This window comes from Neodiprion lecontei, chromosome 7 (assembly GCF_021901455.1).
Source record: "Neodiprion lecontei isolate iyNeoLeco1 chromosome 7, iyNeoLeco1.1, whole genome shotgun sequence".
Lineage (NCBI taxonomy): Eukaryota > Metazoa > Arthropoda > Insecta > Hymenoptera > Diprionidae > Neodiprion > Neodiprion lecontei.
In genome coordinates this window covers 17,595,062-17,618,583 of record NC_060266.1, presented here as the reverse complement: position 1 = coordinate 17,618,583, position 23,522 = coordinate 17,595,062, and the positions used below count along the sequence as shown (strand labels likewise).

Genomic DNA, 23,522 nt, shown 5'->3' with positions numbered 1-23,522 from the left:
AATAATCTAATCGGTCTGGTTTTTTTTTTGTATATTAATTGGGTATTGAAGAATACAAAACAATTTTTTAAAGATCGATTTATTTATTAATTAATATCTATAAAAATGATGAAACAATTGTTGCAGAAAATGCACTTGGATGTGGTGTCCACGTTGGGGGTCACAATTTTGATCTGAAACAAAAAACACAAAAAGATTATTGATCGGTATATAATTGGCTTTCGTGCTATGGAGGCTTTTTTCTTTTTTTTTTTTTTTGCAAAAATGGCGCCGGTTTGAACAAAAAGTATCGATTTTAGCATTTTTTTTGGCAGTTTTTTTTACAAAAAAATAGGAAGATGTCAAAAAAAAAAAAAAAGCTTCCATAGCACGATAAACAATGACGTTAAGAATATTGTGTAAAAAATTCAACTCGATAGCTTTAAAACTCTGCCCTCCAAGTTGGACACCGTTTTGAAAAATGCTGTTTCGAGAAAAACGCGTTCAAAGTTTCAAGTGAGGAAATTTTAGGTAAATCGTTTACTTACGGTCAATCAGCGATGCCAGGTCCGTACAATATCCCTTCTGCTTCTTCGAAAAGATCGTGCTCAATGGATTGTTCAGTCCGACGAGCTGTCCTCGCCTCTTTGCTATCCAGGGACGCCTGGCGGTTTGCTTGGATGATGCGCGCATTCTTGTACTTAGCGGCGAAATGTGCGGCGCTCGGCCCTATCGTGCATCCCATCGTCTTCAAAATTTTTAAAATTGGGTCGTAACCTTCATTGAAGGTGCACACAGCACACTGCGTAGCGATTTCTACTATCTGCTTGCCGCAGAATACGTGCTTTGGGGCTAGTTGCCACACACAGTGATTGATTGATTTTCAAGAATTTAGCACGCCATCCGCTTTTTTTTTGAAAATTGAGTGCGACAAAAAAATAAGTCGCGCGACTAATTTACGGCTAATTAACGGCAAATTATGCAATAGTCCGAATTCACATTTTCGACAATTGGCGAGCCAAGTTCATGTACGTGCAGGTAGGAACGAGACAATAGAAATAACAGTCGCACGGGCAGACGGCCGACGCGGCAGCTGTAGCGCTCCCTTGCCTTCTTCCAAAAAATGCTGTACAGTAACCGAAATAATCTGAATTTCGGCATGAAAATTTCAGGGAATATTCGGAAGAGTGTATACTATTCGATAAAGCAAAAAAAAAAAAATCGATTTTTTGAAAATTTCACACTGGAAAGCTCCCTTAAATCGACCGCAAGTCTTACTATTCGACGCGAATCACTTATTCTCCCTGTCTTGAATTTCTTTATCCAACAATACTACACGTTTTCACAACGATTATAATCCACACAACAGCGATCTGCATTACCGGCGTCAACGCAGTGACTCCTCCAACAAAATTTACCCAACGTCTGATCAAATGTAAACCTAACGCGATTTGTGATTTATCAAACGCAAAGAATACCTTGAGCAAATAAGGTAGACTTCTCTACATCACATCTACAGTCGGTAATGTTGCCACTAGAGTGAATGAAGATTTTTCCGCGTCGCATGCATAGTTTGTAATATTGCCACCAGAGTGAGTGACTATCGGTACTGATTTGTAGCGTCATCTTACACGAAATATGCAGCTAGCAGGGTATTATCAACTTGATAATATTTTACAAACATCACGCATGACTCGTCAACTTTGTCGACTAGTTTGAAATATCATTTCATACCAGTGAGCTGTGTGATCTAAACAACGACAAAATGTCTCTGAACGTAAATCCCGAAATTGTATCAATTTTTAGTCTTTGGGGCGGTGTCTTGGCTCTGAAAATTTTGGCCATGTCATTACTTACTGCACGTCAACGATTCCGAAAACAGGTGAGTTCGAATTTTGTTTACCGGGTCACTCTAATCATAGGACAGGCTAAGGCTAACACCTCTTATTTCTGAGTCCGAAAACCGGTTTCGTGTTCTCTCCTCGTTCGCTTGCTTTTGTTTTTTCTTCTTTCTCGGATCGCGTACAAAACGGAGAATCACGTTACTCGAAACAATTTATAGAAAAAGATAAGAATATTAAAATGTACGAGGTGACCGCAAATTATCAGTCACTATGGGAATTCTTGTCGGGAAAAGTTTATAATCAAACTAATTCCCCCGTTCTGTTCCCCTATCGAGACCTTGAGATACCGTTTATTTTTGAAATGTTTCACCATTTTTTTTTTTTGTTCCAGTCTCGATAATATTGTTGTGTAAGACGGATTATATAACGATTAATTCGTGTTAAGTACTGTTCATATCTTACATGGACTGACCAGTGAATTTCAAAATTATAAAAAAATAGACCTTGGATAATATTGTGTTTTATTTCGAGTTAAACGATTCCTTTACAATGCAGAGCAAAATTATGTATTATATATATTGGAAAAAACGTCATTCACTGCAGTATAATATATTGAATTGCTGAAATTCTCTTCACTTCTTTGTATCTTGAAAAAAAAAATTCAGTTGGAACTAATCAAGAATTACAAATATATATCTGTGTTATCTACAATTTCTCATTTGACTTTTGCACTTTTCTCCCAATCAACCGACGTTAATCATCACTATCAAATCTGAATCGCAAAACATCCCACAGACATCCCACAAAATCCCTCTTGCATATAAAAAGTTCTTAAACCATTAAACTTCAACTATGAAGACCTCGTTGTTAAGAACATCATGGAAATCGCATTATTCTACTACTTTCTTCACTTAAAAAATCATGCATTTTCTCCGATTCTAATAAAAAGTAGCTCATTTTGTTAGAAATTAGGAAGAAATACATTGTTCTTGTCCACAATTTTATCTCACAGACAATTTGTGAAGAATTTATTAACGACTAAAATTAGATATTGTTTATTGGAATTGAACAAGGTACCTATATGTATAATGGATTTTTCTGTGAAAAAGTAACGGAATATTGTTGTTTCTGTGACGCTGTTCGATGCGATGTTTACAGATCATCTTCGTCGTCAGTGTCTTCAACAAATTTTCTTATATCATGGGAACTTATTTAGTTAGATGACACTGGATAGGTTCAAAGATACTTTCACAATCTTTTGTCTTATCACGTTTGTGAGACAACACATTTTTGAACCAACTGCACGTCCCACAACATCAGCAAACTTTCTTGAATTATAAAAACTGCTAGGAAATTTCTGTTCCAAAGTCTGAAAGTAAAGAGAAAATTACAGTGTAAATAGCTTGGCGCTATACGCTGCTTTGCTAAATAAAAACGAAACTAATTGCAGGTCTTCGCAAATCCGGAAGACACATCACTCGCAAGTAAAAAATCAAAGGTCGTCTTTGACGACCCAGATGTCGAACGAGTCCGCAGAGCACACTTGAACGACCTTGAAAATGTTGTGCCATGGTTCATCGTCACTTCGCTTTGGATAGGAACTGATCCATCAACATGGCTGGCCAGTTTGTTGATCCGAACTTTCGTCATCACGAGGATAATCCACACCATCGTCTACGCAATCGTACCGTTTCCACAACCTGCAAGAGGCCTCAGTTTTGGCGTAGGATTTTTGACCACCGGCTACATGGCGGTTTCAACAATACTGCACTACTCATCTTAGAGAAAAAAATTTTTAATTTCCCTACACGAAGGGAAAGGATTATTTCAGTCAAGTGATATTCGTTTGATTCAACGAAATGATATAATGCAGCGAACGCAATACTTACTTAGTTCAACGAAATATTTGTGTCAACATACTACAGAAGTGAGTCGAACCTTTGAACGATCATGCTGACTGTCAATTTATTCAAGATAACACGGGGCAAGTTCCTTGCGATAATGCGACCTCTTTATCAAGAAAATCCGTAATTGGTATGATTGAAAATTTGAGTGAATGCACCGTAATTTTTTTGTTTCAAAAATACGACATTTTTGTATCGTTTTGCATTGACTGAACCTTACTGTTATTCAAGCGCACATAATGTGTTTTCCGAAATGATATCGTTTATAATTCCGTCGACCACAAAGCTTGTGGGATTTAGACCCGAAACCTTATTGTTATATACATACCAACTATGAATTGAACAAGCGTCAACAGCCTTTGTTTATTTACAGTCATCATCAAATTCGGTGATTTTAAACTCGTGATTATACTTTATTTCCTTGCAGGAAGTCTAGTGGTAAATTTACCTCACCCGATCTGTATCTGATTGCGTAGCCGACAACTCGATTTTATAAACATCTCTAAAGCTACTTCCGTGGCGAGAAGGTTCACCGCCTAGTGGCCGTTTATGGTACTAGTATACTGATGCTTACGTCGAATATATACTCTACTTGTTTCAAAGCATGTAGCGTTTCTTTTACTTTGTAAACAAGTAATGCTACTAATTTAACCAGTTATGCCAAACAAGCTCCGATGAGATCAACAAATTATGGAACTCGATCGATGTAAATTTTTCGTAGGCTAGATTCATGTACTTATTTTATTTGAAGTACCCAATTGTTTCTGTCAACGAGCATGCGACTTGGAGAAACAAAATACATAAGGGTTAAATGAAATAACATTTAGTTGACTCAATTTTGGAAACACATGAAACTGAGTGAGGTTCACTCGAATCAATTACTTGGATCGTGACAGGAAAGACTTTCGTTGAATCAAGGAATTAGCTTGACTAAATCATTTTGCCAAACTAACTAAATAGAAAATGTTGAATTGAAATCATCATATTTGGAACAAATAAGGGATACCAGATTGAAGTGAATGCACTCCAACAAAATCTATTTTGCCTGTTCAAGAATTCCTTTCCCTCTATGTACGGACTTACAGAACTGAGTGCAATTTCCCTAGGATTTTGCTTCTGCTATCGGTTTGAAAGTGGGTAAATCGCACTCAATACGTAACAATGATATGAATTCCAGCTACCTTTGTAATACATGCTGTTATTAATAATAAAATCGGTGACGAGATTAATGCTTCATTTGTTTAGCATATTTTTGCAGATAATTGCATGATTTTACACTAACCTACGCACTTGATGTAACGCCAAGTGAAGGCACGGAAAAATTAAACCACTCAAAAAGATCATTAGAAGATGCAGTTGGTCAGAAATCACGTCTCATTAAACCTTTCCAATTTTTTTTTCTAATTATCGTAGTCTTTCGTTGATGTAAAAATTATAAAATAATAATGAAAAATAGCTGCAGTCTGTATTGTGACACTCCGGCGACATGAACTTTGTACAAAAATTATGGTCGTTGGGCGCCAATTGCTTTCTGCAATAACAATTAAGTACGAAGCGGAAATACAGAAGCGGAGAGTGACAAGATCCTTCTCCGGACGTTTGGACTGTATATATACCACGAGCTATGAATAGATCTCGAGTCAGATAAATGATCGTAGGCAAGAAATTGACCAGACAAGACAGGCCATTTGTATGTGATGAAAAATCAAGGTGTTTATTCAAACGATTAATGGGATAAAAGGAATACATATGATGGGTTTGGAGTAAGAATGTCGGATGTTTAAAAGTTAGCACAATTTTAAGTGTATTTCGGATGGGTGAGTACTTAGGATAATTCCACTTCCGCTAGTGGATAACTGGACATGTAAGTATAATACTGAACCTCTAATATTGGAAAATTGTACACAGGAACAGGTTGGTAATTGATAATAAAACCTCCGCCATCGGATGGTTAGAGAATAAATAATGCTTCCGCTTTCGGTTTGTTCCTGTTTATCGTTATGAGGACCTACAGACGAATGATAACTTTGTAATTGAAATTACAAAGGTAACAAGATGTCTTTAACTCTTGATTAAATGTAGCGCGACAAAACGTCGTTCCGGAAGTTATACGTACATTTCATTTTACTCGATCGAATAACATGAAGCCAGGACATGAATTAAATATTAAGATCTGCCGCTTTTAAAAATCAATAGTTTAGCGAGCAGAAGTACCGAAATCAATCCCGACGTACGACTGCTGATTTAACTCGTGATATCAGAGTGAGAAGAGTTCACTAATTCAAATTCAAACGTTGAAGGCAAATTCAAACGATATTCAAAGGCAAAAGGACCGAAGTATAATTCGCGATGCGTCGAATTGACGCCTTGAGTATCAAAAGCGAAACGTTATTAAAAATATTGGGTTTTGACAGGCAGAAAAACTGAAATACGATCCGCGATGCGCCATCTGAATATGTATGAGCCACATTGAAAATGTATAAAACTGTAAAACATAGAAGAATGAATAGTACGACTTTTACATATTTATGATAAAAAGTGAGTTTTCAATTTTGCCTTTACTCTTCGATTCTTGGCCCATACAGTTTGTGTTTTTTTTTTTTTTTGTCAAAACAATAGTACATGTATCTTTTGTAGCCGCTCTTCTTGATTATCTGGCTTCTTTGGTTGCTTGCTTAGGGAAATCAGCTCTAGCGCTCTGTTCAAACCATTGTAACTCGGCATGATTCTTCTTCTCTGAGCTTACAACATTTGAATTCATTCGATAAAGTTTCCTATACTTTTTCTATGAACAGTACCGAATCGACCATCACAATTGAATTACAATTTCCAGCTAATCTTCATCAGTCTCACAGCTTCATAAATACGTTTGTTATGGTTCTCCAAATAAAATACTGGAATAGAAAATAATTTCAATTCCACGACTTTCAATAATTCAGAGAGTACATTCATTCGACGAATAATTTCGTTAAAATACACCCACGTACGTGATGAATCCTCCGCCTCTCTTCATATTTCCACTTCCTTTCAGGTGCTATAATTTTTACATTTTTACGTACCTAAGAAAATCAAGATATCACATGTGGGTAAGTGTAAATGAATGATACAACCACTTCATTTCCAAATATATTTTCCGAACAGTAATAAATCACATTATAATAATAGCTATGGTACAAACATAACGTAATAAAATGATGATTTTGAAATGCAATATACTTTTACGAGGCTGAAGTTACCCTTGTAACGGGAAAACCCCCAACTTTTTTGGGCTAGTTTCCAAAGTTGCGGGTAACCCCCCGAAATTCTGAACGTGTAGCGCGAATGTTTTTTTCAGAATGTAATTCTTCATCCAACCGTATTCCAGGGTGAACCCTCACGTTTGAGAATAATTACGCAACATTTCGGGGTCAACCGTCAACAATGGGGGTAAATTCGTTTCCCTCGCCACTTTGTTTGTATAGGTCGATCCCACGGTCTTCAAGTTGGGGTTGCGAATTTATCTCAAAAGTTGAGAGTAGATTTTAAAATAAATTGTGAGGTTTTCTCCCGTCAAGGCATAGTGACGATAACGCAAGGAAACATTTGTAACAAATCTCTAAATTCTGTGATTTTAGAATGACTTGAAATTATTCAAGTTTGCAAAATACACAAGTGTGTTTTGCATTATAACAGCTTACAGAATTTCCCACTATCCCACAAAAGTTGCAAAATCTCGATTCTTCGTGAAAATGCATCGTCACATAAAGTTTACAAATTTCAGCCTCATATTTATTCGACACGAGTGTAATATAGTTTATACAGCATCACTTGAACTTGACACTTAGTGCGTTATAAAAGTTTGCCCTGAATCAATTCAATTGAAAGACAGATGTAAAAAAATTATAACCGACTCAGTAAGAGTAATACAATATCGTCGCAGCTGCCATGTACAAAGTGACGGAATATCCTAGGAAAAAAGCAATTGCCCTGGAAGGCTGGGGGAGAGGTACAACTGCATATACGACGGTATGAAGAATCCTGGACAGGACGAAAACTCGGATCAACAAGCCGGCCAGCCACGTCGATGGACCCGTTCCTAGCCAGATCCAAGTGGATATGAACCATGGCACAACGTTCTCAAGGTCATTCAAGTGGGCCCGACGAACTCGTTCCACGTCTGGATCATCGAATGCGATTTTTGCCTTCTTGTCCCTCGCGGCGTCTTCCGGATTCGCGAAAACCTGCAAACACAATTGATCACGGAATCATGACGAAGTGTGCGATTCTCATGTTAATTAAAGGTGTAACTTTGACCCTTTGGGGCACAGAGTCTCATATATGAGACACCTTTATTGATTCGGTTATTCAAAATTTATATTCAGTTTCTGAGATATCGCTCTCACTTTTGGTTTTTCTATTCTTGCATAATTTAACTTCTAATATGTTAATTTTGATGTTTTAAGAGGGATTATGATGATTCCGCGAATATGGTGAACTCTATAAATAAAGAAAGTGTTTAAAATGCCTGTTTTCACAGAATAAATGTAATTGTCGGAAGGTTATGGGGACTAAAAAGGTGGAACTCGGTAATCTTGAGTTTTTGGGGTCGCTGAAAACGAATCCGACGACAAAAATTCAAAATAGCGGATCTAATACGGTGGACTGATAATATTAAAATTGACCCTATTCGTTCGTATTAGATCCGCCATTTTGAATTTGGAAAATTTCTCAGATCTAACCCCATTTTTAAAATCAGTGACCTCGACAACACTTATATACCCAGTTTCAAGGAATTTGACTGCGAGAAAAATGTATATTTAATTCAAAGGATTAATTGCCTACGAGGCGCAATTGAACGCTAGTATTCCGTGTCATGCGGTAACGCACAGTTTTATGTGCAACCGAAGCTTTGTCGGATGGTGATTATAAGGTCGTATAACAACGTATATTTCAATTTGGTAAAAACATTAATACTCATTTCATTTCGAGGCATTTAGAGTTAAAAAAAAGCGTTATACTATCCAGAATTCCGGACTTGAAGAAGAATCGTATTTAGCCGACAATATTCGGAAGTATAGAGTATTATGAAAAACAATATTGTACAATCTTCTGATATTCATGGATGGTCGTTATAAAAGTCTTGTAAACGTGAGATCAAAGTAAAAAACACAGACAGGTTTTATTTCAAGGTAAACTAGGATGATATAATTGCCAACCGTTTGTTAAGGAGGTTCGACCGGATCTTACGTAAAAAATATGAATCAATATGAACCTCCCAACTTTAACGAATAAAAAACTATACACAAGAAACTTGAACTATTGTAAAATATAAAAAAAATATAAAAGTATTACATTACCGATACAATTTTGAAAATATTTAAAGTTGAATTTTATTTTTTCAACTCTTTTATCGACGGCTATTTACTGGAATAAAGATTTGGCAACGCTGCGTCAACGGCTGAGAAAAAATAAGAGGATAGAAACATAGTTACAGAGATAGAAAATACAGAAAATGACAATGTTTTTACTAAATTTTCCCTGGTAACGACAATGCATTTTTTTTATTCAAATGTCTCACTTACACACTCATGCACGTCTCCGTAACGGATGTAATCAAACGCGCCGTTGCCAAATCTGCTTATTCAATCCGGCGAGTAATAAATACGAGTCATTTTATTACTTTATTTTATTATATAGATAAAAATTATTAATTATTAAATTTTTTCAATAATTTTAAATTAAATTAATGAATTTTAACAAATATTAGGATAGCTGAAAGTTAAAAAAAAAATTTAAACATTATTTTGACTCATAACTTGCGGTCGAACCTCCTTAATAGCTCCGATAGTTACATAATTTGTGAAATAATCAGTCATGAAAAAAAAATTAGATCGCTAATAGCTGAAAAATATAAGGTTTATCGTCTTATCGGGAAATTATATCACATTATATAAGCTCCGACATCGTCACCGTCTGGAATGATTAATTATTCCACAATTCCGTAGGCGATGCGCCAGAACGTCATTAAATAGATAATTGAGAAGGTTCTAGCTGGGGTGCCAAAGTAAGGCGTAAGGCAAGAAACGAGGCTGAAGTTAGTAACGTTACTCTGTCGAAACTTTGAAATAAAAATTGCTATTTAGCACCTTTAGAATAATTGAAAAAGTTGAATTTATTAAAGGTTTATTAAATTTCAGGTAATCCTAAGGTTCCAAGATCTCAAGTTCATCTGACATGTATCTTTGATTTTATAATTTTCTATCCCTGCGTGTAATTATTATGCTCACGGAATAGAGCTCCACGCAACAAGTAGCTCGGACAAAATTCGAACTCACCTTTTTCCGCATCCGCTGACGGCCCGTAAGCACCGCCATAGCCAGGATTTTTAGGACTAATATACTGCCCCAAAAACCAAAAATTTTAAACGTCTCCGCATCTATGCTCGGTGCCATTTTGCTGTCACGCCGATACGCGCCGATCTCAGTCGTGTTTACAACTGAACCTTCTATAACCGGCTGAAATGTAACCAGGCGATCCTAGCTATGTGCCGAGTCATGTATCGAAAGCGATGAAGCCACCGTTTCACACGCATGCCGGTGATACCCTTGAATCTTTCAGCCGGTGGCTCCAGCCAACGACAGTAGTGCAGACTGTTTAAGCTGATGTAGGATTTCTACTTGACCGACTAAATTTAGCATTTTCACAGATTTTCCGAATTCTCTCTAGTCCTTTCATGCATGTATTTTTCCTTGAATGCGATTCACTTGAAACTTTGTATACGTGGGCGTCGACTGATCATACATAAAGACTGACAACCCTGGATTATTTTTCGTAACAGTTTGCCGGTTTAGGCCGGGTTTGGGGACTTTACCAGTTTCACCAATTATCAACCGAGCAACTGACCTCGCCGGTAAAAGAGGTTCTTTATGACCAACAACTATCACGTGCAAAACGTTGGGAACATACCATCGTCATCGTGATATTGACAAGTTGAGAAAGTCCCGTACAAGAAATATGTACGCCGAAATAACACAACTTTGAGCTGCAGATATTTTGGAAAAATTTTGAAAGACTCCGTTTTTAGTTCCAATCATTTCAAGAATGTTCATGTGAAGAATTTTTGTTTGGTTTGTTGAGCACTTTTAAAATGATGAGATGAAAATTTGGATATCTCAAGTTTTGAAAACATCCAATAAATTATGAAACTCTTTTCTCTATGCTTAGAAGCACGTTGAAGATATGTAGAAAGATCAACGTATTTTATGAGTTTTTCTTAGAATTTGGAAGCGGCAATCGGGTTTTAATTAAGAAAACTTACGCAAGTTCTTGAATAAATATAAAAATGAATAATGAAAATGGATCTATCGTGAGGTTCGTTGCAAATTAACTAGACGACTTATAGATTTACGTATAGATACTATAGAAGACTTGTGGATTTATTTGAAATTTTGATAAGCTGCTAAAATTGTCTTTCAGTAATACATTTTTTTAGAAACGTGACGAAGAACAGCTGAAATATTTATTTCACTTTCTGTATAATATTAATGCACTTATGAAAGCATATTTTTCGGCTCAACTGTTGAAATGCTAAATATTGATTATTGTCAATTCGTAATTTTTCAAAGCCCTAGAAAAGATGGGAAAAATCACTTTCTCACAGGGCAAATTTTGAAATATTCAGAATTACATAAATAGCAATACTGAAAAATCAGCGATTGTTTTTCAGTAACTGATTTTCAATCCGATGACTTTCAAATCATTCAATCCTGTTTCCAACGCAACATTATCCGTGAAGTCAATTTTTGTCCTGTTATCTATACGTACTACCGTTATTGAAGTATACTCTGTGACGTGGATTTTTCCCGCTCTTCGGTCACTCGGAGAAAATGACCGAGAACTTACCGCGCGCACAATAAATCGGCGTCCACGATGTACCCTGGACCTAAAACAATATCGCGAAATTTGTTGGGCGCCTGGCGTGATTAACACGCCTCAACATCGGTAATGCGAAATACCGCGACCATATACTCGATAGCTCAGTACCGCGGAGAGGGGAGGGGTAATTTTTGGGTAGAGAGAGATACAACACACGTACGCCAACGCGTGGTTTGGCCAAATCACTATAAAATTCCAATAATATATTTCTAGCCAGCGATAATACAAAAAAAAATAAAAATAATAATAATACTGCGAAAGTCGTTCAGACGGAAAGAAAGAGGCCCTCTTTTCGTCGCGATCCGCCGCGATTGCCATCCGGTAACGTCGTTCGAATTTGCTGCCGATCCCCTGTCTGAGGCCGCATTTACTCGCCACCCAAAAAAAAAATAAACAAAAATCCTGAAAAGTCGTATTCGCTAGACCGACAAGGGTCCCCTCTCAGAGTCTCGGATGCGTGACCGTTGTCCTGGCGCTCTTTTTCGAAATGAGCCGCGGTCTAATCCGCGGGCTCCCTAATTTTAGGTTCCGTCTAGGGTTCGGAGAGCCGTGTGGAACGCGCAGTAAAAATGCCACGTTACAACTCTTATACATTCCCGCACGCTCACCACATTCCCGCACGCTCAGCTACATCCCCGTTCGCTCAGTTGCATTCCCGCACGCCCTTGTCAACGTGTGGGAAAGTGGTACTTTGCGAACGCAAATGCATGCGCAAAATCGAACTTTGCGCACGATAATAGGAAAAAATAATTAAAATAGGTATGTTATGTTTCGGTGATTTTAATAGTACATTATACGAGAGTATTGTAGCGAGAGTCAGATGAACGTGCACGGGCTATAATGTACACTTGTGGACAATGAATCTGAGACAGCTAATTTTTCACACTAGACAGTTAAGTTGGCAGCACAGGAAACCTACAGCGCCACAGTCGGCCGAACGCGAAACAAACTCAATCTCAATAAACATAACACAACACATGACCGTCGAATCTAACCTTAGAATACGTGTCAATCACGGTGTCAATTAATACAACAAGTCATCATTCCCGCGGTATTCGGTATTTAATAAATGTGACCAAATTTGATTAACACAAGCTAAGGCATCAGCAATTTCATGAAAGTTTTGTACCTACAACGTTTAATATGATTCAACTTTGATACCTTTTATTCGATCCTGAAGTTTTTGGGTTTATTTTGGTCACCATGCAGAGATCCTCGGAGATTGCTCGAAAGATATTTTACATATAGTTACCTCCAGAGTCGATTAAAATACTACCACTTTCGAAATGCCTTTTGCAATGACTTACATAGTTTTTGGATTGGCTGGACCAAATTATTCCTCGACGTTTAAGAAATTCGGTTTCGACGGGAAACGATTCATAAAGACTAGAACTTTGTGCGAGTCCAGTTTTATTTTCTCTGATATTATTGTTTACTCGTTACTCTATTATTCATTAAGTATCATGTGACTTATTGTTAGTGATATTCAAGTAAAAATACTTCATGAAAGGTTCGTAAAGTTTAAATAAATACCATCACGAGCGGACAGCACAAAAGTTGTCGGATCAATATCATACGGAACTTTCGACTTCGAACATAGTGACACTTTGAAGTTTTTTAGTATTTGAATGATACCCATCTTCGTCTGGTAAACCGCAAATCGGGCGCCTGAAAATATATAAATATCATCGCTTTGTAAATCTCTGATGTTTAAACAACTGCGAATAATTGACGATTATATAATGACGCTCGAGGTGCCTGAAAATAAATAGAAAGTTTCCCGTAACGACAAAGCTACCACTACTAACCATGAAAACAGAGTTCTCACAATGGCTAGGCTAAATTTCAGGTACAACTGTTACATACTTAGATGTATCTGTAGCTTCATATTTGGCTCAGAATTTTTGGTCGTGGCTTTAATGATTCGTTGCAAAATCCTCTGGTAAGTCAACAGAAGCAATTCTTCATTTATTGAAAAACTTGTCCTGAATTTCAAAAACCTCAGTACGAAGGAAAATCGCACTTTTACCGAGATGCGACTGATTAATTCGACATTAATTAATGATCGATTTTCTAACGGATATCGCTTGTCTTACCAATGCAGATTCGCGGCCCTTCTCCAAATGGCAAGTACGCCATCTGAGGCCTTTTTTGAACCGCTTCAGCCGCAAATCGTTCGGGATCAAACACTTCAGGGTCTGGATAATACTGCGGATCGTGGTGAAGACCCAAAATCGGTATAAAGATTTTTGTACCACTCGGAATATGGACCGTTGTGTCAGGTATCGTGTAATCTTTGACGGATCTTCGCGATAGAAACGAAAGGGGCGGATGTTTTCTCAATGTTTCTAGAATCACGAAAATAATGATTATCGATGTTTGTTAGATTGCTCTTGTGGTAGCACAAGTATTTTTGGTCCTATCTGAAAAATTTATTGTACTTTTGGAGACAATGAATCTGAGACAGCTAATTTTTGACACTGGACAGTTATGTTGGCAACACAGGGAAACCTACAGCGCCACAATCGGCCGAGCGCGAAACTAACGCAATCTCAATAAACATAGCATAATCCATTACCGTCGAATCTAACCATAGAATACCGCGGGGGATAATAACTCGTTGAATTGACACGTCAATTCTAATGTTAGATTCGACAGTAATGGGTTATGTTATGTTTATTGAGATTGAGTTAGTTTCGCGCTTGGCCGGCTATGGCGCTGTAGGCTTCTCTGTGTTACCAACATAACTGTCTAGTGTCAAAAATTAACGGTCTCAGGTTCATTGTCCCCAAGTGTACATAGCAACGAAGAATCCTAATGGGAGGACGTCTCTGAAATTCAATTTTGAGAGATCTTCCGCGGAATTCAAAGTTTTCTCATTTAAATAACACAGGGAATATATCTTTTTTTTTTAAGGTACCAGTCAGGCACATTTTATATTATGGACTTGAGCCTGAAGGGAGTTATATTCTAAATACACGTTTGTCACGTGAATTTTTACTGTAAGATCAATAATTCATCAACTAAAGACGTTTCGGTATAAATTTTTAAACGGAATTGCCTTTGGAGCCAAGGCTTATAACTTCTGAAGCGTTTGAGCTACGGATTTGGGGTGACAGTGGTAACAATTAAAAGAGTAATGACAGGTTCCCCATGTTATCTCAATACGAGAAGTTATAATTCCAAGAGTAACTATTCAAAATTAGATTTGAGAGATATTCTTTTGAGAAGAGGACTTTTTTTTCCATAGTTATTAGTGCATAACAAGTTTTTCAGGTGTAAATGGAATAAGAAACTTCCGTTTATACAAAACGCGCGAATGTTTATTCCTCGAGGTGTATCTATGTAGGAATTATAGGTAACAGACAACAAGGAAAAAGATATGATTAGCCTACAAGTTACCACAATTATAATATACGGTAGTTGTACCTTGAAAGACTTTGTCCAAATACTTCAGCTCCTTGATCACTTCGAAGGGTAGACTCCCGTTGTGAGTTTTCAGAGCACTTTGGATTTCATCACGCAGTTTTTCTTGAATACTTTCATTCTGCGCTAGTTCGTAAAGAGCGAAAGATATTGTTGTGGCCGAAGTCTCGAATCCAGCCAAGAAGAAGATGAAAACTTGAGCAGCCACCAGTTCGTCCGTCCATTCTGAACATCAAAAGATTTTTTCACACGTGAAAATGATGTACTCTCAGATTTGTTCGTTGGAACAATACAATTGCATAAGTTGAAGAAGTCTGTCATACGGAATCGTAGCTATCCCATTTTTAATTATAGATAGCTACGGGTCAGTTACTTATAAGTACGAATGAAGTTAGATTAGGGTAGGATCGTTCAGATGCTTTGCTCAATGTCCTCCCAAAAGACAATAAAAGCATCAGTATAATGAACTGACAGGTCCAAGTAAGTCCATAACGTACCAAAGTCAGTTGGATCCGAATCTTTCCGAAGTTCCATCAACAAGTGGATAAAGTCGGGCCGAACAATATTGTGTTTGATTCTGTACGCAATGGTCTCTGCTGTACTGTTGACGAAGAATTTGGTCATCTCGCGAGAAAAGACTCTTATCTTTAAGAATTTGAATAGGACTGGCAGACTGTCCCTCATTGTTCTTACTACGCTGTCTCTGACCGACGGATCAAAAACCTTCTTCCCCATCTTTCTAAACTCGCTATTCTCGCTGGTTAGAGCGTTCATGTTGAGTCCGAAGGCGCAGGAACCGATAACGTCGGTGGTGAACTTGGCTGTGATCTCTTTACACTCGATTGGATCGCCCTTGGCGGCAAGGTCAATGACGTACTTTTCAAAGTGATCCGCGCATTCGGACAGAAGATGGTACATCTGCTTGAGTTTCCCGGATGTGAAGACTGGCGACAGCTTGCTTCTGAGCCTTCGCCACCGATGACCCCCGGTACTGAACAAGTTGTTGGACAAGGGGTCAACATCCTCGTTAACGAGAAGTCCTCGGTCGGTGAACGTTGTGAAATCCTTTACGAAGACGTGCTTCAACAGCGTGAGATCACTAATCATCACAACCGGGACTGTTCCGTGGAACAATCCGATGAACGGTTTGTGCTTCCAGACTTGGTAGAAATCGCGAAGCTTTTCGGCAAGCGATGTCTTCATAAGGGCAACGTCCAAGAAATTACCGTATATCGGCAGTGGCTTTGGGCCTTCCACATTCTTCCCCGTCCAATAGGAGTGTTTCGTGATACTGTAGTAGTATAAAACTGTCAGAATGGTCACACAGCTTATGACGATTTCAAGAAAGGTGAATTGCCACATATTTTCAAGCCGCTTTAGAGACGGCAATCGGTCCAAATGCTTTGTGAGCGATTTCACTCCTTTCAATACACGAGATGCCAAAATCGAATTCGAGCAAGGTTTGTCGTGCCGTTCGATTTGTTGCTTGTGTTACTTCTTCAGGACTGAAATAATTAAAGACTTTTTAATTTTCATTGCAAATTCAAATTGGATTCATGCTGCAAACGGCAATCGAAATTACTCGTATGTAATATGAATAATGAGAAATGAATGTAGCGTCACACGTCGACACCGTCTTCATGTGGCTAATTCCAAAAGGGATAGCTTTGTAACGATTTAAGGTTGTGCTAAAATCTACGAAACGAAATCAAATAAACACAGAAAGACAGGAAATCAAACACCAAAAGAAATGGAGTATTTTATATAATTTTGGATCTTCTGTTTTTTATTATTTTATTTATCCACTGTCAATTAAATTCGTTCTTTTCTTTTACAGTATAAAAGGTACTTTACGCGTCGCACGACCAAAAAACCTAGCCTGTTAGTTTAACCACACACATAAATAAATAATGAAGTACACATACCGGTATAAATAAAAATATAAAACGATGAGCGAGAATATGATTCAAAATGATAAATGACAAAGTCGATGGTTTATCTTAGAAAATTGAAGGATCTGACCGTTTGCGTAGATTGTGAGAGGAGAAAGTTGTCAGTGAAATAAAATTAATACGAGCTAAGACTTTGGTGATCTGTATAGCTACATATATATATGTATGTACATACTTATGTGTGGTATTCACGTGAAATCGAACGGTCAGTTTCCCTGATCCATTTTAGTCCGATTGCCCTTTCACATAGTCAAAGTACATATTGAAAGGATGAACTTTGAATTTTTTCAGATCTTTTCGACACATGATTTTTTCACGACAAGTCATCAAATGAATTAATGTCAACAATATTCTGATTTTTTGCGCCTACGTAGTTTACAACCTGGACGACATATGGAAAAAGTTCCTTTACAAAAATCTTAGGTTTTCTTGTGAACTTCTCAAGAGTATTTTCTTCGGATTTTTCATACTCCGTTTCAGTGTAGTTTTGATACAAAGTGCGCGCAAATTATTCGTAACTGAAAAGTGCCCTAATCGAACGGGCTACAATTTATACACAGCGTGCCTTCTTCAATGCAAAAGGTTCTCTGAAAATTTCATAGCGTGCGATGCAATGGTTCAGAAGATGTATCAAGAAATATTCACACAGTAACGAGAATTTGGTTCAAACTTCGCGGCGCGGCAAACTATTTGCTTACCCTGTGCGTGGCGCTGCTGCGCACTTGAGCGCGATCGTCAATTGTTACGCGTGTTGTTTATACTCTCGGTTGACGACTTTGTCTTCAGGAGTATATACTTCAGTCTATCATTTATTACAACTAGGGGCTTCGCCCCTGCGCGCTTCGCGCGCCAACCCCACCTCGGCGCTACGCGTCTCACTATTTCCCTATACAGTCTGTTAGACAAGTGAATTTATTTATGCTGATTTGATGACAGGTCTGCAACTGTTGATCGGTTGTTTCCGATCAACCCGACATTGCTATTGGCTCCCTATGCAGGTCTGCTCAGATTGTTTTCGTAAACGAATTCACTCACATGTACAAAACCCCCGATGCCATGCATCCCCAATTGCATTAGGCGACTTATTTTGCTATAGTTATTATTTTCCCGATAGTAGAAGAAATTCATAGCTTTGCTATAAGTAGAATTTCTATGGCTTCAGGCAAATTAAAAACTCGTTATGATATTCGAGCCAGGCATATAAAATTCAATCCCGGAGATTCTGTCTGGCTCTTTCAACCTCGAAGACAGAAAGACGATGTCCGAAACTACAAAGAAACTGGGAAGGCCCTTACTTAGTGGTTAACCGGATCAAGGATTTACAGGATCCGAAAAAACCTATTTTTTCTCTGATATAACTCTCCTCGAGTTCTGTTTCATTACTTCTGCTGACATGTTTGCCAGTATGATATATTTGAAACGATACTCAGTCTCACCTCTGCGCGTCGATTTAGAGTGCCGTATACACAATACGCCAGCGCGCGAAAAAGACAATTCCTGTCGGGAATCATCTTGATAATTCTCGTTTGCATGTTTATTTTTTATGTGTCAGAAACAGATACCTATAAAGATATTTGTCAAAGACTGTCATAAACAGCCGATGACAGCTGTGAAAGGAAGTTTTGTTTGCTGGATGCTTTTTGTTTCGTTTTCGGCATCTCACTCCACCGCCAACTTCATGCGTATACTATTGTTATTATAATCTTTTTCACCTGTTGCTACTTCTTTTTCAATTGTTCAGAACTTTTTTATTAGATGTTTATTTTTTGTGTGTCAGAAACAGATACCTATAAAGATATTTGTCAAAGACTGTCATAAACAGCCGATGACAGCTGTGAAAGGAAGTTTTGTTTGCTGGAAGCTTTTTGTTTCGTTTTCGGCATCTCACTCCACCGCCAACTTGATGCGTATACTATTGTTATTATAATCTTTTTCACCTGTTGCTACTTCTTTTTCATTTGTTCAGAACTTTTTTATTAGATAGAGAGATTCCTGACATGATATGTGAATTCCGTAGCGCCGAACAATATTTTTTAAGCATATTTATCCGAGGTATCGCAATACCGACTGTATAACTTTCACTATTCATACCGCCACATTACAATACTTATGGATAAGAAATTTCACAGTTTCATGTAAACTATTACTTGTAACTTTTGAACTACTTTTCCGCTCACTACGAAACTTATAGAGAATCTTTGGTGTTACAAAAGACATGCTGTGTAAAAATTTCAGCAAATTCGATTACGGCACTATTTTGTTACAGAAGATTTTCGAAGATTTTTTTTTCAAAACTATACTTTAACGGGGCAAGAAAAATCGCACAAAATTATGTTTAAAAATTTCATACAAAGATGCGAAACTCTTGTGTAAGAATTTTTTTCATATGTCATCTGAATTTCAAGCTATGTTAACTTGAAATATGTATATATGAGTATATGCATGATGGTGAAGATGTTTAAAAATGGATAAAGGTTTGCTAGTGAAGTCTTTTTCTCTCTGTACTATGTTCCGTTTAAAATATTTACCTGATCAAGATTCACGCGTCAACTCACTTCAAACACGTCTTATCATATTGAGGTACGTGGATCTACTGACAATGAGCCTTCGTTCTTCTTGACCTAAGCTCGTCGCTCTCTCCCTCTCTGTCTCTTAACCTATTTTAAATATAAATCGTCACAGCTGATTAGAAATGAATTACTTGCACCAATGTTGGGGAATTAAAATTTACTGGGTAAGGTATGAGCGGGGAAGCAATAGAGGAACACTGCAAAAGTCAACGTACAACTGTTGTAAAAAAGATTGAAAATTTCCAACTTCACGAGCGCATATTTGGTTTCCAAATACGCAGCTCTAAAGTGCAGAGAATTAATTCAATGGGTTGGAAAATGAAATGAAAACTACCGACTGCTACTAACCAAACCACAATTCGAAGAACTGACAATAGAATAAAATGAGGCGAACAAGCAGTGCAGAAACGAAAAGTCATCATCGACAAGCGCGAAAATGTTCACGTGGACAGGATAAACCACATCTAGGAGGGGCAATACAACAAAAGAAGAATGTAAAACTATGATGGAAGAACACGGAAACAAAATCAGAAAATGCAAAATACACGCGCAAAACGCAAAAACTCAAACAGTAGTATACCATAGATGAAATAAACTCAATTCTTAACTCTTCGGGCAAATGCCAGCACTTTCTTTACTGTCCCTAATGGTAATTGTGCTGTGTTGATACATGCATGTATGAACTAATATAATATTGAGGAAGTAACAAAAATACTATTCATCTATTACGTACGTTGCATGGAACATGACACGCAACAATACGTAACACTAAGATGAGACAAAAAATTGTCTAGGAACGAGGCTTCAGATCGATCAAACATTTTTCATTTACTTGGTACACAACTCTTTCCAATGCGTCGTTATAGGTCAACGGATACTCTTTTTACAGATAAGAAGTCAACGTTCTTTGACCTAAATCAGGAGTGATACGTCGTATAATTATAACATGAAATTCAAATACTATGGTCCCCCTATATAATATAGCCAAGATGAAAGTGACAACACTTATTTCTCGGCAAGATATATCAATGAAGAGGATTCTACGTAATCTTAAATTGTTACACATAATTAAAAATTCATACCTGTGTATTGAGTCGTTCACTTTTTGCAGATAGGAGCCAAATGAATTGGAGTTAAAATGTGGAGTACATATAATTTATCACGTGTTTTTTTTTTTCGACTGAGTTCTTAAAATGATTGAAGCTGCTAATGGAGTATTCTATCCCCACTATGCATTTCCGCATCAAGCTACGTTAGTAGCGCACAAATGAGCCTGTGGCCTTAAAGTTGTTTATCCGGGAGTTAATGTCATTATGAAAATAATAGTGACACAGCTCTCCGAATAGAAGTTTTCCACGAATAATACGGGATCATTATTATTAAGATATAATTAACATTCTGCTTGTTCACTTCGAGAAAATGTTTGACCTGTTTAAAAAATCAACTTGTATATGAATTTTGTTGAAATCTTTCACGTAAGAAAACAATGTATTATCGCAAATGCGAAATATAATCAAACAACTGTTTCACAATTTCAAAAAAATTTAATCGAACAAAATATAGCGGTAAATACAAAATCTTGATTTTGATTGAGTAAATTCAATGAAATGGTACTTTACATATGTATATATATAAATATTCGTGTGCAAAATGTTTAGATGAATTTTTCGGTTTCTCCGACAAAACCTTTGGTGAATTGGATATCAACTTTGTAATTTATTCACAGATAAAAAATTTTGGAAGTAAAAACTGAACATTTTCCTGAGAGTGTGTGAAAATTCTCAGTATGAAAGTCACATGAATGGAAAGTCAAGATTTGACGTTTCGGCTTTGAGGGGGGCGCTCCTCAGAAAACTGCAAATGTTTTTGTTATTAAATAAGGGTTACATGGCTAACGTTAGAGTGAGATATCCATGACAAAACATAGATTAGACGTTGGTCATAATATTAATTTTGACATTCTTTGCCGCCAAAAAAGATTACAAAAGAAGACTAGTCCTGGAATTGTGCAACATTGTTGGTGAAAAAATCCTTCGTCCAATCACGAGCTGTACTCACCTGCTAACAGAAAATATTCGGTTTTTTGATATCTGATAATGCTATCATGAGCTATCCTGACCACTTTGCGAGGATACTTCTTTCTAAGCGATCTCCGTAAACCAGTACTCAACAGTCGAATTATCAAAAATATTGTATGAAAATTTTATAAAACATTGTTCAAGTATTGTTCTTTTATAACCTCAAGGTTTGAATAATATAATTTTTTGATTAGATCTTTTAAAAATTAAAAGAGAATGCTTTTTTCACCTTCCAAAACCTGTGTAACCTGTTAAACGTCTTTTAGGCGACCTCAAGTTTTGTGCTGCCTAGGTGATAGTGCAATTTAATGGACTAATAAGTCATGAAGTCAGTAACGGTGACGATTCGATTTTCTCATCATTAACCCAAATTGTGTATGAAGAGACGAAGAGAGAAGAGAGTGTACTACAGATGAAGATGTTTACAACAACGGATCAAGGTACGTCCCGATAAGACGATGTTTACAATGCAATAATAACTAATAATCAAGCTGCAGTACTATAATATCTTACCACGACATGTAAGATAACATAGAGCTACGCCGCATGGTGAATCTTAGAATATAAAAATCACACGTACCGACACTACGCAATGTCAAACAACACATAACGAGTTACCGAGTAGTTGTTCAAATTTTCCCGCTTAATAATTTAAATTAATCGAATAGGGTAGTTCCCGCTCAAATTCTTCTAGGCAAATACTCGTGACAGGGAAAGGGAATCGAATTTAATAAATTCACGTTATTTGAACAAAAACTTAAACAGTATTTAAGATATCTATTTATATTGCGTTTTTTTTCAACCCATGTACCGACATCGTGTACCATAAATAACGATTGACAAAAATTTGTCGTAAATGTACGAATTTTTAGATACAAATAAAAGGATATGATGTACCTAGGAATATTCAATTATCTTGAGGTATCATCAAGATTCGAAAACGTCAAATGATGATAGTTTAACGTGGATTACGTGGAAATATAACAATAAATAAGTTCGATTCGATGCAAAGTGAATCGGGCTCTTTTAACTGCCTAAGTGAAACTAAATTTAAAGAAAAAGCCTGAAATGTGAAATCTGACAATCATCGCAAGTATAAGAATTTATACAGACACACTATAACGGTACGCATTAAAAAGTACCAAACAAACAACTTATGCAAACATCTAGCAAATATTTTAGAAAGATATGAGGAAAAGATTTCAAATATTTAAAAATGAGCTGATACATACGCGTTTACAGCCAACGATGGACGGTTTTAGTAAGGAAATACTTGTCATCGACAAATTGATTACCTTGAGAAAATACAAAAAGCGAAGACAACGAGAAGAAGACGATCTCAATTTCTCTAGATTCAGCAAGAGCTTTCGATTTGATTTTGTCACAAAGAACCGGTCAACACACTAGATACAGTGGATATTAGAGGCATCGATGATCGCACTGCACTGAACTCGTTTGATATAGACCGCTCTAAGCGCCAACAGAGATCGAAGAGATAACTCATGTAAATGAGAAGTAAGAATTGCAGTTATCTAAGAAAAGTTACAATAGTATACGTTCACCCATGATGGAAGTTTCAGCAAATAGTTGATGCCAAGTACGTGTCATTGACTCTGAGCAAATTACAGCGAGTTTGCTAGCCAACATTACGTTATCAGGTGATGTAGCCATTTCTACTTTATCGAGTGAAATTACCTTCGTTAGATTATTTCTAATTTTCCATGAACGCATATTTTATATAAATGAAGCTACAATACGTAAACGAAAATCAACTTTATCTTTCTACCAGCCCCTTAATTCACGCTGATTGTGAGACGTTGAGCTTCCCAACTTTTTTTTTGCAGTTTTTTATTTA

The 23,522-nt window shown here is 37.0% G+C and overlaps 2 protein-coding genes across 4 annotated transcripts; one reads left to right on the top strand and one right to left on the bottom strand.

The window, feature by feature from the left end:
- Positions 1–1,641: 1,641 nt before the first annotated feature.
- LOC107222927 (microsomal glutathione S-transferase 1) lies at positions 1,642–7,669 on the top strand. The gene is made up of 2 exons (XM_015662470.2): positions 1,642–1,861; positions 3,274–7,669. Exons 1-2 carry the CDS (start codon positions 1,745–1,747, stop codon positions 3,604–3,606), a joined length of 450 nt encoding a protein of 149 aa, XP_015517956.1. The 5' UTR covers positions 1,642–1,744; the 3' UTR covers positions 3,607–7,669.
- Positions 7,670–7,747: 78 nt separating this feature from the next.
- Positions 7,748–23,118, bottom strand: LOC107222923 (probable cytochrome P450 6a13). 3 transcript variants are annotated; one of them, XM_046745021.1, is made up of 7 exons: positions 22,963–23,116; positions 19,548–19,676; positions 15,565–16,572; positions 15,071–15,292; positions 13,738–13,989; positions 13,175–13,309; positions 7,748–7,947 (listed from the first exon to the last, which is right to left on the bottom strand). In XM_046745021.1, exons 3-7 carry the CDS (start codon positions 16,427–16,429, stop codon positions 7,889–7,891), a joined length of 1,533 nt encoding a protein of 510 aa, XP_046600977.1. In that variant the 5' UTR covers positions 16,430–16,572; positions 19,548–19,676; positions 22,963–23,116; the 3' UTR covers positions 7,748–7,888. The 3 variants fall into 3 exon arrangements, with proteins under 3 accessions (XP_046600977.1, XP_046600978.1, XP_015517952.2); XM_046745022.1 differs by lacking the exon at positions 22,963–23,116 and adding an exon at positions 20,672–20,974; XM_015662466.2 differs by lacking the exon at positions 19,548–19,676 and having other exon boundaries at positions 22,963–23,118.
- Positions 23,119–23,522: the final 404 nt, after the last annotated feature.